The sequence below is a fragment of the Festucalex cinctus genome, chromosome 6 (genome assembly GCF_051991245.1).
Source record: "Festucalex cinctus isolate MCC-2025b chromosome 6, RoL_Fcin_1.0, whole genome shotgun sequence".
Taxonomy (NCBI): Eukaryota; Metazoa; Chordata; class Actinopteri; order Syngnathiformes; family Syngnathidae; genus Festucalex; species Festucalex cinctus.
This window is the reverse complement of record NC_135416.1, coordinates 8,862,638-8,878,916: the sequence shown is the minus strand read 5'-3', so window position 1 is coordinate 8,878,916 and position 16,279 is coordinate 8,862,638. Positions and strand designations below refer to the sequence as shown.

General features: G+C 39.7%; 2 protein-coding genes and 1 long non-coding RNA gene across 3 annotated transcripts; 1 reads left to right on the top strand and 2 right to left on the bottom strand.

Annotated features, from left to right (window-relative positions):
• The first annotated feature begins 350 nt into the window (after positions 1-350).
• Positions 351-7,652, top strand: LOC144020553 (CCN family member 1-like). Its single transcript, XM_077524152.1, has 6 exons — positions 351-497; positions 1,881-2,094; positions 3,521-3,774; positions 4,465-4,609; positions 4,726-4,904; positions 6,834-7,652. Exons 1-6 carry the CDS (start codon positions 447-449, stop codon positions 7,146-7,148), a joined length of 1,158 nt encoding a protein of 385 aa, XP_077380278.1. The 5' UTR covers positions 351-446; the 3' UTR covers positions 7,149-7,652.
• On the bottom strand, positions 3,581-8,461 carry LOC144020554 (uncharacterized). Its single transcript, XR_013283913.1, has 3 exons — positions 8,103-8,461; positions 4,760-4,909; positions 3,581-3,750 (listed from the first exon to the last, which is right to left on the bottom strand). It is a non-coding gene; the product is annotated as an uncharacterized LOC144020554 (long non-coding RNA).
• A 796-nt stretch (positions 8,462-9,257) lies between these two features.
• LOC144020945 (ATP-dependent RNA helicase DDX39A-like) lies at positions 9,258-15,492 on the bottom strand. Its single transcript, XM_077524875.1, has 10 exons — positions 15,324-15,492; positions 14,327-14,534; positions 13,911-14,038; positions 13,430-13,706; positions 13,013-13,131; positions 10,868-10,999; positions 10,667-10,776; positions 9,947-10,091; positions 9,718-9,865; positions 9,258-9,469 (listed from the first exon to the last, which is right to left on the bottom strand). The coding sequence occupies exons 2-10, from the start codon at positions 14,532-14,534 to the stop codon at positions 9,453-9,455; spliced, it is 1,284 nt and encodes a 427-aa protein (XP_077381001.1). The 5' UTR covers positions 15,324-15,492; the 3' UTR covers positions 9,258-9,452.
• Between the last annotated feature and the right edge of the window lie 787 nt (positions 15,493-16,279).

The following is a 16,279-nucleotide window of genomic DNA, read 5'->3' as shown; positions in this document are numbered from 1 at the left end:
CCTCCTTACTTTTTCCAAAGGTGGAGGTCTCCTGAATGTTACCAGCTGAATATATTTACTCAGCTCTTGCAGAGTGCTGGCCACAAAGGCAGGAATGTGCCTTGAAAGGGCCTGTTACATTTTAATTTTTAACCCATAAAATAAACACACAAGAGTGGCCCTACTTTTTTTTTTTATGAATGGCTCCATTCATTCCCAATAGAAAATGAGTTATGTGGTAAAGCCACACCCATTTGGAACGTCTGGCTCACTCCCTGCATACCTATTGGCCGGCAGTGAGGCGAGGGGCGGGCCCTGTCAGGTGGTATAAAGTGCTGTTTAGGCTGGTTGTCCCCGTGGGGAACACTTGGATCAAGACCCGAAAAGGGACTGAGCTATTTAGGACCGACCATCCTTCAGTGGAGTAGTCGAGCTTGAACTTATATGTACATAACTATTTAATTAACATGGAATATGTAATGTGTCTTATTTTGCTGACAACTGCTCTCATCTCACAGGTAGGAAGTTTGTCTTGTTTGTGTGAAAAGTCCATTCACAAACAGATTGCAACTATGCAACATGCTAGATGCTAATGGAAAATGTGTTTGAGTCACAATGACTGTACACTATGTCCTTTCCAGATGATTTTTTTTTTTTTTAAATGGTGTCACTGATGACTTTAGTAGGGCTATCAAACAATCTATGTCAATGGCTCTCGTGTTGGATACATTTCTAGGGAAGTCTGTTATGCGCTTCCTGGTTCCCATGTACTTAACTGACCAACAACACAATAAACTGGAATACAGCAAACCTGACTAGTGGTTCGTACATCTGCCTAACGGGGACAAGCACTATAGAAAATGGATAGATAGGAAAAACTGGAACACAATCCATTAGAGGATGTTGGTTGACTTCCAATTAGGAAACCATTTTCCCCATTGTACATAATCGAAAGGGAATTACTGTGATCTTATTTGGGGGGGGGGTTTAATGCAAGCACATAATTCCTTGAAAGAACTAAAGTTGCAACATCATCGTTTTTAATATTCTTATTTGTAAGACAAATGTATAAAAAATAAAATAAAATAAAAAAACAATAAAAACCATTACACCAAGTTTCTAATTTCCAGTGGATATTCTTCAATCAATTCTTGCTGAGACTGCTGCTTTCATTACTGTGTAGTTGTGCAAAAATAAATAAATACACAAATGAATAAATAAAAATAAAATCACAACTCCCAAAAAATCCCCTTAATGCCCATTGAACTGTAATCTTGCCAGATCGACAGAAATCTGACAAGACTCAGAAGTTATCTAGATTATTATTATTTATTTATTTATTTGTATTATTTTTTGTTTTATTACTTTTACAACCTCAGGACTATTTCGAACTTCCACACTCCTGATACGGTGAAGGAGTCTTTCCCAAAACTTATGGTCAGGACCAAAAAAATAGCCATGTTAGCATTTCATTACTTCTAATGAGAAATGCTACCTGACTACTGTAAAAGCCTTACCTATCTGCCAAATTTCTTTTTCTTGGACTTGCTATTAGCATGACAACCGTTAGATCATACTAGCATTTGATCAATTCTTAAGGGAAAAAGGTGTAAAAAGATTTGTCAATCTATCTGGCATTGTGCTGTCTCTATTCGGGTAACTGTCTGTTAGCATGTTAGTGTTTAATCTATTCTTATCAGAAATAACACCTGTTTGCCTCAGCGTTCTCGTGCTATATCATAGCATAACAACTGTTAGCATGTTAGCATTTGATCAATTCCTGATCAGAAATGTAACCTCGTGATTACAAATCTGGCTGAGTACATTTTGTACTTATGATGTTTGCATTTAAACTTGGTTTTGACATTTCTGTCTCCTGTCTGACAATATGGTTGATTCAGGTGACGGCTATCTGTCCTGCGACGTGTGAATGTCCCGCGGGCCACCTAGTGTGCCCTCCGGGGGTGAGCACTGTACTAGATGGATGTGGGTGCTGCAAAGTGTGCGCTGCACAGCATAACCAGGACTGCAGTCCCATCAAGCCTTGTGATCATCACAAAGGGTTGGAGTGCAATTACGGCAACGACATCACGGAGCCTTGGGGTGTGTGCCGAGGTAAGAGGACAAATCCTGAATACATCTCATACTAAATGGCAAAATCAATAAATAAATGCACTACATGTGAGTAAATAATGGCATGCATGTGAGCAGGGATGCTATGAGATGCTAATTTGTTTCCTTCCCCACTTAAATGAATGCGAATGAATGCATCTCTCTTTCTTTGTAATAAAAAAAAAGCACTCTGATATTGTACTTTATGAAACATATAGTAATATCAATATCAAATAGAATGTAAAGCATTAAATAGTTTGTGAATCATGATTTAATGCTGCAATCCAGTTCATTGTGCTGACTCAATAGGACGTGATATTACATTGTCTGTCTAAATGTGTTGATCCACTGTATGTTCAAATGTCCATTACTAAAGTTCCACCATTAGCACGTGAATGGTGTTTTGCATTGTTAGTTAACATTAACCTTAGCGGACTTTCCTCAGGCCTAGCTATCTTGTTTTACATTCTCAATGTGTAATTGTTTTAGGTGTGATTTAGTATGACAGTAACCTTCATCATCCCAAGTCTGCGTTCACAAGTCAAAACAAAATAAATTGTCTGGATGACCGCTTGTATCTCAAAAGTCAGGTTACCTGCATCGTAAGGCACACCTCCTCTTTCCTAATTTTGTATTAATTTAAGTTTCCTACCTGCTACAGTGACTGAAGGATAACATTTGTACTCTTAAATGTTGTGTTTCTGAATATGGCCACTTTTACTGACAACTAAACGCATGCACTCAAATGACTTAATCCAGTCCTTCTATTGTGGTGGTAAATAGGATTGTTAAACCTAAGACAATGACATTATGTGTGAGCTCCTGGTATACGCAACAGCAATGTAAGCCCTGCATAAGCACAAACATGACCAAGATGCTTAAAGGGAGCAAAAGCAATGGAGATAAAAATAAGCGTCATGCCAGAGCTGCTCTACAAACTATGAATAGCAAGTCCTTCTTGCTTTGGAGACAAGTAGTCTGACACTTCCTGTCTCCTCAGTTCCATTGACCTTTCAGTCTAAAACGTTGTTGCCATGGAACGTTTATTGTGCTGTACCGGAGTCACATGTCAGTGCTTAAATAAACGCTTGTGTGAATTCTTGTCATGCATCTCAGAAATGGACACGTCTCTTTCATACCTAATGAGGGGTGAATGAATAATCCTGCGTCTTTAACAATCCATCTTCCTCTAGATGTGAGTTATCGGAGACATTGTGTCAGTTATTTCGCAATTTAAAATAGTTTCAGGTGTCTTAATAAAAGGTCTGACATTTTTTAGTCAAAATGGATAAAGGATGAAGAATTACTGCAGTTAAGTCTTGAAAATGTTGCAAATAGTATTTAAGATGTTATTTAATGTTACAGTTGAAAAAAAAAAATGATATAAACAAAAAATATCTATTACGAATTTCCCCGTGTTGTTTCCCAGCCAAATCGGAAGGACGCACGTGCGACTACAGCGGCAGGATTTACCAGAATGGCGAGAGCTTTCGCGTGGGCTGTAAGCACCAGTGTACCTGCATGGATGGCGCCGTGGGCTGCACGCCTCTTTGTGACCACAAGCTGCCCCCGGCCTCGCCGTCGTGCCCTTTCCCTCAGCTGGTCAGGATGCCCGGCCAGTGTTGCTTCACCGTGGACTGCCACAAAGACACCTGGCGCCTTCCAAATAAATATAACGCAAAGGTTTGTTTTCCAGTGAACTACAAATATGGCAGAAAATATTATATAGGATTTTCGCATTTGTGGGTTAAATTCCTTGGTGGTTAGCATATCTGTATCACAGTTCTGAGGGTCTTATTATGAGAGTAAAAATAAAACGTTTCTGAATCATAAGACTGCGTTAAAATAACAGCTTTATAATGGCTTGTGGCATACTCAGTTTAAGAAGATGAGAATGGCATTGCTGGCATTTCTATGGCAACAAACTTGCATGTTGTGCTAACATTACATGGGTTGGTTCTGTTTGTACTGCACACTTTAATGATTAAATTGTTTCAAGATATTTGTGTCATACAAAAACACATTTTATTGGTGCTTAAGTAATGGTTTTAGAATAAACTGTTCACACTAACTACCACCTAAAAATGTACTTAGCTTTCCCAGTGCCTCCATCATGGATAGCAGAAAAGTAGAGCACAGTTGTAGGCGTGGTTTTATTCTTAAAATGTACATTAAATGTATTTTCTGTGGAAGTTCTAGAACACAAACACATGAAAAAACAAGGGGCTGATAAAGAGATAAGTGTTTTTATGAGCGGAAAAATTTCCAGCAGGTAACCAATTGTGTGACTAAATACCTTAATAATCATAATTACTCGTAATGGTTGCCACCGTAAATTCCCTTTTCAAAGTTGTTCTATTTGCTTTATCCTAGACGATCTTTCCGAAAAGGCGGCAACCCAAACCGGAGCGCCGACCCGGCCCTCGGCCTCATGAAAACGATCTGCCGGCGACCAATGAGATTGTGCCGCTTAAGACGAGTGGCTGGGAGACTGAACGTGGCTACAAACACCTGCCTGGTGAGACAACAGCATCTGGCTGACTGCCAGCTTAATGGCTCACTACCATTAAAAAAAATAATAATCTCAAGGCACCACTGTACTGTACTATTGTACTTTTCTGTCTTTGTTTTCAGTGTGGGCCCACCAGAATAAGTGTCCTGTCCTCACCACGGATTGGTCCCAGTGCTCGCGTAGCTGCGGGACGGGCATCTCCTCTCGTCTGTCCAACAAGAACCCCCAGTGCAAGCTGGAGAGAGAGACCAGACTGTGTACGGTGAGGCCGTGCAGCGCCGTACAGCCTCTTCCGAGCAAGGTAACCTTGAAGAAATATATTTACAGTGTATAGAATGTTAGGCAGAGATACCAAGGAAAAAGTACTTATCGCCGCTTATCTCTTGCAAAGACTAACCTCCACACCTTATGATAACACCTGGCCGCAGAAAATCATACAACCTCTTATCTGTAGTTCTTTGACTTTATGAAGGCAAACCCAGTTTCTGACTTTTAGCCCGTTTACATATTATAAAAAAAAATATATATATATATATATAAATGTGTTTATTTTGGCATTACTGTAGAGAAGGGTCAGACGGTCTTTTGGAAATTGTAATTTGCCTTATTACACAATAAGCGAAGTGCGCATTAAGTTTGCGCATGCGCGAGGGGAAAAAAACAGGCTACTAACCTACCCTATTAATTTGAATGGCGGAGATCAGAGTGGTGACAATATTTGCGTAACTGTACACTTTATAGCTTGCAAGTCAACTTCCCCAATGTCAGTAAACCACATGCTATGCATGTTAATAAAAAAAAAAAAACGCAACTTTCCAGTGGTTGAAACATTTCTATCAGAGCCGATTCCACTGGATCAAATTCATTTTCAATGGCCGTTTGGTAGTTTCAACTACCTAAAAACTACCCACAATGCACCTTGATTTCGAGATGCGCACTTTGCTTATATTTAGTGACCTTTTTTTAACCTTGCACTCGACAAATACCACAAAATCCCGTGAATTTCATTTTTTTTTCTCAGCCCCCTGAATTACCCCCCTGATTTGGGATCTTTTTTTTTTTCTTTTTTTTTTATTCACATGATTTTTATAGTACTCCAAATATTTAAAAAAAAATAGTACTAAAAATAATAATAGAAAGAAAATCTTAGAAAAAAACCAACTGAATTTTAAAAACAAAACAAAAATAAACCAATTCATTCACTGCCAGTCATTATAGAAAATTTTTACATTTCCAATACTCACGTGATATTACATTCAATAATTATATATAAACCGAATCTACCAAATAACAGAATAGACTCCCTACTTTTTGTCCCGTCCCGTTCTTTTATAATTGACAGCAGAAAAATGTAGGTTTGCCAAAAAACAGCCATTTCTCCCATGGACTCTGAAACTGTGTTTATTTCCTATAAAATGGGGCAATGATGTCATCTACCGGTGGTTGGGCATCAGTAAAGTTGTTTCCAAGTTTGATATTTACAGTGGAGCATGCTCAGATTCGCCCCCATTGAGCACCGCTCTAAAAAATACAATTGACAAGTATACTTGTCAAAGGCAGTGAATGAGTTAAAAATAATAATAATAATATGCTGGTCAGGACACGGTCGAGCAAAAACATGCATGGACTCAGGAACCCCCAAAAAAATTGAGAACCATGAAATGAATGTACCACTTTGCTACTTCCTTTGACAAAAATGTCTATTTTTACTGTTCTGTGGTAATCATTTTATAAACTGAGACACTTTCAACACTAAAGTCTTCTTTTGTGTTGATATACACCCCTCATTTTATTGTACTGCGCACAGATTATTTCTTGTGCTGCTGTGTTTGAGTTAATTTTAGTATATATATTATAGGCAGCCTCCAGCCAGGGCATTCCTGCCAAGCAACTGTCCATAGCTAAGCTCTGTGTGGTCGGTCTATATTAATTCTCTGTGTTGGACACACACCAGGAGCTCTTTGCCATGCTTGCTTAGCTTTATGACTCTGGTGCCAAGGACAATGAAAGAACAATGGTATATGTTCGTAGCACTTTGTGAGGCTGCTAAATTTGGCTGTTGGCTGACTATTTTGCTCATTTTTACACAGTCCCAATGAGACTCTAGAACTGGGTGATGATGACACAAGAACAACTGAATATTTTGAATGGTGTGATAAAAAAATTAGAATAAATATTTGCCTGATTATACTGTAACATATACTTTTTGTGGTCATCTTTCCAATCGCAGAGAGGCAAAAAGTGCTCGGCCATGCAAAAATCCCCATCACCCGTCCGCCTGTCCTTCGGCGGATGCGTGAGCGTGCGCCTATACCGGCCCAACTTCTGCGGCCAGTGTTCGGATGGACGCTGCTGCTCCCCGCGTCGCACCCGCACCCTGCCAATCGACCTGGCCTGCCCGGACGGCCAGCGCCTGCGCAAGTCGGCCATGTTCATCCAGTCGTGCAAATGCAGCGAGGAGGCCTGCGGCCATCTGAACGACGTGGCCCTCCCGCCGCAGCGCTGGATGCACGGAGACACGCACAAATTTATAGAAAAGCAGTGATTTTTCTTTTTTTATTTCCTCCGGAGGTTTTATTCAGAACAAGACGACGAGCCAGGTTTTATATTGTTTTTGTTTTTTGGCTCCAAGTGAGGAAGCCCCCCCGCAGTTGTAATGTGTGCGGCCCGGGGTGCCCTTGTTCAGACGTGGGAGCTAAATTAGAGCCCTGATGCAGCCCTGGACTTCCCTCCCTCACGAAGAATAAGCTTGCTTATTCTGAGCTAGATATTTTTGAGACCCTCCTGACAGGCAACAAGAGAAAATGCTTTGCAAGGCACTTTGAAAACTGACTTCTAACTTGAGCAGTAATACAAAAGGATAAGTAGAGAGAAGCCATTTTACTGTGGTGAATATTCAGTTTGCCATTTTCAAATATCACTATTCTTTTTTTTTTTTTTTTTTTTTTTTGTGAGGGAAAGACTTCCCTCTTCTTTGCTGAAAAACTCACTTGGAACTCCACTAGAAGAGAGTTGAATAGCTTTGTTTCCACAAAAATAGTCCTAGCAGCCAAACAGGTTATATATATATATATATATATATATATATATATATATATATATATATATATATATATATATATATATATATATATATATATATATTAGGTTGGGGGGTGGATTCGAGCATGTCTGCACGGTGGAAGTAAACTCAATCTTTCTTGCTCAAGATGTTTGGCAAACAGTGAACAATTCCTCTTGAAGAAGAAGAAAAAAAGCTTTAAACTGTTTTACACCACTCCAAGCATAAGTTTACTGACACTTTAACATAAAACAAAAAGAATTAGACTTTTGTGTATTGAAATGAAAACCTGACAACTATAAAGAAGTTAGCCGCTAGCTTAATGTTAACACTAATTAGCATCTATCCTGCGGAAATTTAGCTATTTAAGAAACGGAAATAGTTGGGGGGGGGTTAAACGCAGCATTTTGACAGACTACATCGTATTATAGTACTCACTGTCATATTCTTTCTTTATCATCTGTGTAGATTAGAACGACTAACTTTTGAGACGAGTTGAGACCATACGAACAATTCTTGAACCAGGGTAATCACAATAATCAATCTGGCAGGTGAGGTTGGAAGCTGGACGCAGCCCGCTGCAATTGATTGGCCGCGACTGCTGCTATGTTCACAGTTCTGAGGTTTGTGTTCAAATCTCAGCTCTTCCTTCCCTGTGTTTGGGTGGGTTCCTCTGGCTACTCAAACTCCCTGTCACGTCCAAGACCATGAATATAGGTTGAAGGGTTAGTGAAGTTTCTAAATTGTCCGAAGCGAGTGATTGCTATGGGTTTGCCCATAAGTATGGAACAGGAGGATAGGCTATTGTATTGGATGATTGTCAGCCTGATCCGTTCCCCCCTCACCCCACTTTTTTTTTCGTTTTGTTTTGTTTTAAGCAGGACACGTAGAGGAAGTCACTTTTGAACGTCACATTCCGCAGGTTAACCTTTTGAGTGTACCCACTTAAGCCACGAACGTCTTTAACACTATAGCCAGGCTGTACTGCATTGATAACCCTGACAACCAGCAAAAGCTTTTGTGTTTTGGTGGGCGGTGGTGAGTTTGTTGCACTACACTTTTAGGCATGCCGTTATGTTGACATGGCACTTGTACCACTCTAGTTTGGTGTGTTTGTTTTCGTTTTTTTGTTTTGTTTTTGTTTTGTTTTTTAAAGTCTAGATTGCTTTAAACTGATTCTATAATAAATGTTTTAATCAACCTAAGTCTAATATTTGATGTGTATTTCAGGTTCTTCTGTGGGTAGCGACAAATGAGCATGGATGTGCCTTGAAGTGTTTTAAACGCGTTTCTTTGGAAGCAAATTCTTAACTTGATTAAACACCTCCCTCTGTTGGACAGGGTCAGCTAATACAGACTTAACTCAGGGACTTCACTCTACTGTATTTTGGTTTGTATAAACAGATAACTGATCAATGTTCCATCTTGTATAAAGTCCTCGGGGTGCATACTACAGTTAGGGGGTAAACATTAAAGAACAATCAAAATGTTTTATAACAATTTACAGGTTAATTTTTTAACTTTAATAACATTTTGTTTTAATTATGTAGTTGGTCAAATCTACTACAAATAAACACTTCACTTTAACAAAAATAAGGTATAAAATGTTTATTTCAACCAAGCATCATTGCTTAAAAAGAAAACACTAAAACAAGCAACAACATGTTAAAATAAAAAAAAAATATTAACCTTGCCAACATGTAATGGCAGTGAGACATTGTTTCTTGTTTTCCTTAACAAAAAAACAACAAAAATCAGAGGGTCACATCATCACTGGAAACATCTGATTCATCTGGACTGTTCAACTGCAGAGAAAAAAAAAAAGACAAATTAAACACTGTAAAAATACTGAATCTTATTGTCAAATCATACTAGCCCAGTGGTGTGATACAAATGTAGAATCATTTAAATTACAACCTCAAAATGAGGGTTCAGACTGAGCAGTAGGTGCATTTTGTTGAAGCAAAAAAAATTGGGCATGCGTGTTACATTAGTGCAAAATTAGTCACTCATTGCTGAGAAGTTGGATGATGCAATCAAGCAGAGAACTCACTGTAAGTGGAGATATCAATCTCCTCTGGCAACTCAGCCACGTTGACCTCAAAGCGGTCTTGGACCTCGTTCAGGGTCTTGGCGTCAGTTTCGTCGGACACGAAACTGATGGCAAGGCCTTTGGTGCCAAACCTGCCGGCGCGAGCCACCTGCAAAGATGAGGAGAGGGGAAAAGGTGAGAGGGATTTATGGTGGCGAGCCAACCGCTGGGCAATTACTACACGACTTACCCTATGCAGGTACGAGTCGGAATCCTCAGGCATGTCATAGTTGAAGACGATGTTGACCCGCTCGATGTCCATGCCTCGGCCGAACAGGTTGGTGGCTACCAGGATCCGCCGCTGGAAGTCTTTAAACTGCTGGTACCGGGATAACCTGAAACAGCAGATATAAGGAGGAGCTCATATCATATGGAGTCCCTCAAAGGTCAGTTCTTGGACCACTTTCTGCCTGTGTAACAATGTAATTCATGAAAACGTAATTTACAATACAATTTAAGTCTTTGTCACGTTGCATTAATTAAATTAAAGTTATCTTGCCGCTCCATCTGGTGTGGCCACCAGGGGGCAGTAGACAGAAGGCCATATTGATGAAGGCTCAGCTCATCTTTTCACCTCACAGAGGACAGATATGACTAAAGTACCGCTAATGTCGGTTGATTTGCTCCAAATATCCATTGCTTAAATGATTATATGTATATAGTGGCATTAAACAGCTTGAGGCTTCATTTTAAAATATTTAAAGGATAGTGTTTACATTCATGTTTGCATTAGCGGAAGCAATTTTAAAGAAAAAAAATATTGGGGGGATTTGATGCTAAAGGGGAAAAATGTTTCAAAGCTTGTCAAAAATTGACTTTTTTTTTATATATAATAATAATAATAATAATGTCATTGTCATTTGCCCAACCCCCTTTTCATCAAATAAGGAACAAGATGACAAGCTCCCACCTCTGCTCCTGTACCATGCCTCCATGGATGGCGATGGCTGGGAAGTTCTGCTCCACCAGCAACTGGGAGAGTGCCACGCAGCGATGCACCGACTTGACAAATATCACCACCTGATGGGACCAAGTCACACCACTTATAGTAAGGATCGTTTTAAAAAGTTCATATTCATCTAAATCGCTCCGCGTTTTAACACCTCCATACCTGGTTGAACTCGAGCACGTCGAGCAGGTCGAAGAGCTTTCGGTTCTTCTCACAGTCTTTCAACTTGCAGTAGTACTGCTGCAGGCCGTGGAGGGTCAGTTTGGTCTCGTCGTCGACAAACACCTCCATGGGCTACAACATGAGGTGACATTAGCCTCCATCTATTTTACTGTGACAGGTAATGCGCTTGGAAGCGCGTATGTGTGCGTGTGTTGACTTGGGCAGCACTTGAGCCAAGGAGTAATGATGACCCTGGCTTTGCCGCCCAAGCGCATCACTTTAGCCATCTGATATGGTCACTTATGGCACTGACAGCCACAAGTGGGCAAAGCTAGAGGGCCACATCACTGAAGAAACAATACGACTAGCGCAAGCAACTATGTGGTTTCAAACCTTTAAAAGGTGAAGGAAAAAAAAAAAAAAAGGCTACAAGGTTGAACATTGGCGAGGAAAGGACAATATGAATATACACCTAAAGTGAAAGTATAATTTCAGATTACCTACAAGTGCAACTCAAATTAGAATATCATGGCAAACAGTATTTTATTTTTGCCATTGTTTAGTTCAAAGTGAAACTAGTTTTACTGTATAAAGATAATTACTATAAGACAGGTTGTGATTTTATTTTTTATAGGTTTGCATTAACTTGTCTTAACTTTCCACTTTTTTAATTGCTGCTCGTTTTTAAAATTGCTGAGTGTTACATTAACTCTTTCAGCAAGATCTGTTCGTTTTTAACTGTCGTACATGACAACCAAGGTTGTTTTAGTCACAAACAAATGGAAAAAAACAAAAAAACAAAATTTTGTTAAAAGAATTTTTTTTTTAAACTAAAACTACATCTTATGTGTACAAAATTAAAACTATAATAATTATAGAGAAAATGTCCTTCGTTTTAGTCTTTGGTAATTTAATACATGAGCCATTGGTGATGACATTAAATGTGATTTTAAGTACATTTATTTCAATATTAACCAGAATAACGACGCTTGATAGTGTTTCACACCGAAGTGACGTCATCTAGCAGCAGCCAATAAAAAAGCACCTTCAGATGATGCCGAAATGTAACGCTAGGTAAGATTTTTTTTTTTTTGTCCACAAGTAATACTTTTTTTTTTTTTTAAACGAAAACAGAACTAAAAACACGAATCGTGAAAAGAGCTGAAGAATTGGCAGCGCTTGAGAGACAACAGTAATTCACAATATCACAACAACATCACTAATTACCCAAAGCTGGAGTTGTATATGATTATTTGCTGACTTTGCCAAGGCTAACTCTTGTTTATACACCTGCATTGATAACATGTATTGCTGTTCCCGTTTGAATCTAAATATTGTCTGGCTCGAATTCCGTTTGGACATTTGTTCTAACAGTCAAGGCTACATGATAAGGCTGTATTGTGGCTCCAATGAATCTGCTGTCAATACGCAAAATGGGGGTTGGTGGTCTGGTTCCTGGAATGCAGCTGGCGTGGGCCGCTCTGCTGGGTGAGCTAGGCTGGGCAGCGCACTGGAGTCATCAGATCCACAACATGCTAGCAACCAGTGGTGCTACCTGACCAGAATCGAGTGCTGAAATTGCTTGAAAGCAATGGGCCGAATGCAAGCCGATCTACTCTTCTGGAAAGCACAACATGTGTGAAAGCTGATCCGAGGTCAGCGAAGACCCTACTGGTGAAAGAGAAGAATTGCGCTTGCCTTGGCTGCTCGCCTGGCGGGGTGGGCTTGCTGGTGGCGTCTGGGGACCGACTCACCAGTGCCAAATGACTGGGACTAGCCACAATCTACACACGGACGTTCAAGATGAACTGAGCGAGCAGTGTCTGGGATAGTATGGGATGGATAACGATAAAAATTAATGACTATTCTAAATAATGTATATGATTGATGCGTTATAGTAATGGGTCGATGGGGACGGATCTCGAATAAGCTTCGGCTTCTACCCGTCAGCCCTTCTTTCGGATGTCAATGTTACAAATGATGTGATGTGATTGATGTAAACTGTAATGTGTCCGAAAGGAAAAAATGAAAAAATAAACAAATAAACAATAATTAAAACAAACTAAATATAAAAATAAGTCCAAAAAAAAAACTAACTAAATTGAAAATTTTAAAACTATATTAACGCTGGCACTGACAACTTACATCCTGCATGAACTTGCGGCACACCGGGCGGACCTCCTTGCTTAGCGTGGCGCTGAACATCATGACTTGCTTCTCGTGGGGCGTCAGCCGGAAGATCTCCTGAATGTCATGTCTCATGTCTGTCGAGAGACATGCAGCCACATTGACATCACCGCTCCAACATACTTTTAACTCTGGTTGAAGCTAAAGAATATTTTTTTTTATAGAGTATTATACGGCTTATTTAAGCCATAAATCAGATCCCAACCGTTAGGTGCAAATGTTTTTGTCCACTTGGGGCCAAAATCCTATTATAGTAAAACTGTACAACAAACATTCCACAAACAAACACTCACGATATATTGTACCAGCGGGAAAACACTCCACATATACGACACCTTTTTTTTTTTGCCTTTGTCAACGCTCCCCATCACTCACCCAGTTGTTCGAGCATCTTGTCGCACTCATCGAGCACAAAGTGCTTGATGTTCTTCACGCTGAGGCTCTTGTTACGGATGAGGGCCAGGGTGCGCCCGGGCGTGCCCACCACGATGTGCGGGCAGCTCTGCCGCAGGGTGTCCTCGTCCTTCTTGATGGCCATGCCGCCAAAAAAGACCGACACTTTGACGTTGGACATGTACTTGGAGAAGCGCTCGTACTCTTTGCTGATCTGGAAGGCCAGCTCGCGAGTGTGGCACATGACCAGGACGGAAACCTGGCGTGAAGGAAACGCACGTTAGCCTTGCTTTAGTCACACTTTCAGCGCTATTTTGTCTCATTTCTAAATCAGACTGCAATCTTCACGGCTTAAAAAAAAAAATAAATAAATAAATCTGTTATGTCACTCTACTTGACTGCCACGCTGTTCTAATTTTACAACAATCAGCCCCATAGGAAATTATGTAAAAGGTGCACTCACTTGTCCATCCACAGGTTCTATCTGCTGCAGGGTGGCAAGCACAAACACGGCCGTCTTTCCCATACCGGACTTAGCTTGACACAGAATGTCCATGCCCAGGATGGCCTGAGGGATACACTCGTGCTGGACTGAAAAAGACAACAAAATGGTTGATAAGACTGGAAAAAGATCACGCTTTTGACATAATGAATATGGATAACCTGAGAGAAAAACAAAATTTATTTCAATACAGTCAGAGAGAAATATTTTGTATTTTATATTTTTTTCTGAGAAATCTGATTAAAGCTTAGAACTTACAAAAACACAAATTAGCCATCTTGAGAAATATAGTACATAAATCAAGCAAAAAAAAAAAAGAATCTGAACAAGCCAAATCTGTTGCATTGCACCTGGTACAGTATATGCACTGCATTTACCTTCAGATGGATGCTCAAAACCACAGTCAATGATGGCACGGAGGAGCTCGGGCTTGAGGAGGAAATCCCGGAACCCGGAGCTGTGGATGGATACGTACGACCCCTTCACGGCCTTCTTGTTTGCCGCGGTCGTACTCTCCAGGGTTCCTTGGGGCTCCTCTTCCTCTTCATAATCCAAAAGTTCATTATCAACATCAGCTTCAGCCATCTGTGAGGGAGTAAAACATACCAGGATCAGCTCTGTAGGCAATGTTCATTTTACAGCACTGTGACTGTTATTATTTCTTATTAGTTCACATTATGGTCTTGTTCAGAAAATATCAATCATGACAAAAACCCTGTGCGTGAGGGGGAAAAAAAAAAATTTCATTGTGATTTGAGCAAACTTAGTATGTTTCAACCAGTGATACTGCGTTTCCATTTCAATTGAACGATTCCAGCGTGTAAATAAATTCGCAACAAGCTCCAAATACGAAAGGATTGCATCAAACGTGCACGTAAAGTTTTCGAATCAAGTGATTCATAATTACCATACATCTCGATTTAAAATAAATGTGTTTATTAGGCCTAATCACATATCCCGATTCGCGAGTGTAAAACGACGTGCAGCGTGCTCAATGGAGCCGCTTCACCCTTCGTCGCAGCTAGTTAGCAAGCTAGCAGCTAAACGAGAAGCACGATTTTAAATTAATCAGCTGCTAATTCTACAACTCACTGAAGATACTATGACTTCACATTTTGTACATTTAAAATCAACTATTTCTTCACGGCACATTGGTACCTAAAATACGATTTCGGTCGAGGAATTCGACCGAGCATTAACGCGGTTAGCTTAATTCGGTTAGCCTACTAGCCAGCGCGCAACAATCAAGTGGGGCCTACTTTACAATTACATAATATCTTAAAACAACAACGAATACATGGAAACAAATGCTACGTGTGTTCATATTAGCATGGTGACCCGTTCGTGTGGACATGTGAAACGATCGTAAATTACCTTCCAAAAGCCTTATTCTTTGTTTGTCCCACCGACGTCGATGAAATGACTCTGCACGCTAGCAAGTATTCACCGCACAGTGAGCGTGAGCGGCACACATCCGCGGTGCGTTCAAGTACCTATCGGCAACGGCAAATTTATTGGTGCTCGTTACTGTGTTATAAGCAAAGCAATAAATTCAAGACTCCACGTAATTTGATATATTAATTTTAGATGTATTATAATGTGTAAAGTGGGTTAAATGCCACGATGAAGGCATCTAATAGTCCATCAAAAAAAAAGGATTGTGGACATTTTCAAAATTTACAGATAATCCTGAAGTTATCATTCCTGGGCTCCGAGCTGTCGTTCAGCGGGAGCAGCTGCATGTCGATGCCACAAGATGGTGGCACAGCACGTAAAACGGAAAGGATGAAATAGATTCATCGCAATGTGGGCAACCCCATGCCCAAAGCTGCATGTAGCTCTTTCTCCTCCCAATGGCTTTAGAAAATAAATCACGAACAAATTATTTACATCGCAGTTTCAAACTACTACTTTGTTAGTTGTTTTTTTTTTTTAAAATGTAATATTTTAAATTGGAAGATTTATTATTATTGTTATTATTATTATTTTATATAATAATGTAAATATTATATATAATAATATCAATAATAATAATATTAATAATTATTATTATTATTACTCAATCTCACAAGGGTGGAAAGCATTGCATAATACTGAAAGTATGTTTAACCAATTCATAAACAGTTTTGACATTTACCTCAATTTACGACCTTGCAGTGGTGCCTCCATGATCTCAATCCAGTGTGTCATTAGTGTACTAGGTCGTGCTTACACTAAAATGAAGCATGGGGTATTTATAACTCGTTATTACATACCTAGTGATATTTATTTTTTATTTTAAGTACAGTTATCTATCTATCTATCTATCTATCTATCTATCTATCTATCTA

Bases quoted from the DNA above. Each gene is read 5' to 3' on its own strand.
- LOC144020553 (XM_077524152.1), top strand. From the start codon at position 447: ATGGAATATGTAATGTGTCTTATTTTGCTGACAACTGCTCTCATCTCA. The intron at 498-1,880 runs GTAGGAAGTTTG...TGGTTGATTCAG, and splicing joins CAACTGCTCTCATCTCACAG to GTGACGGCTATCTGTCCTGC. The intron at 4,905-6,833 runs GTAACCTTGAAG...TTCCAATCGCAG, and splicing joins TACAGCCTCTTCCGAGCAAG to AGAGGCAAAAAGTGCTCGGC.
- LOC144020945 (XM_077524875.1), bottom strand. From the start codon at position 14,534: ATGGCTGAAGCTGATGTTGATAATGAACTTTTGGATTATGAAGAGGAA. The intron at 10,777-10,867 runs GTATGGAGGTGT...TGGTCCCATCAG, and splicing joins ACGTGCTCGAGTTCAACCAG to GTGGTGATATTTGTCAAGTC. The intron at 9,866-9,946 runs GTAAGTCGTGTA...TCATCTTTGCAG, and splicing joins CCGACTCGTACCTGCATAGG to GTGGCTCGCGCCGGCAGGTT.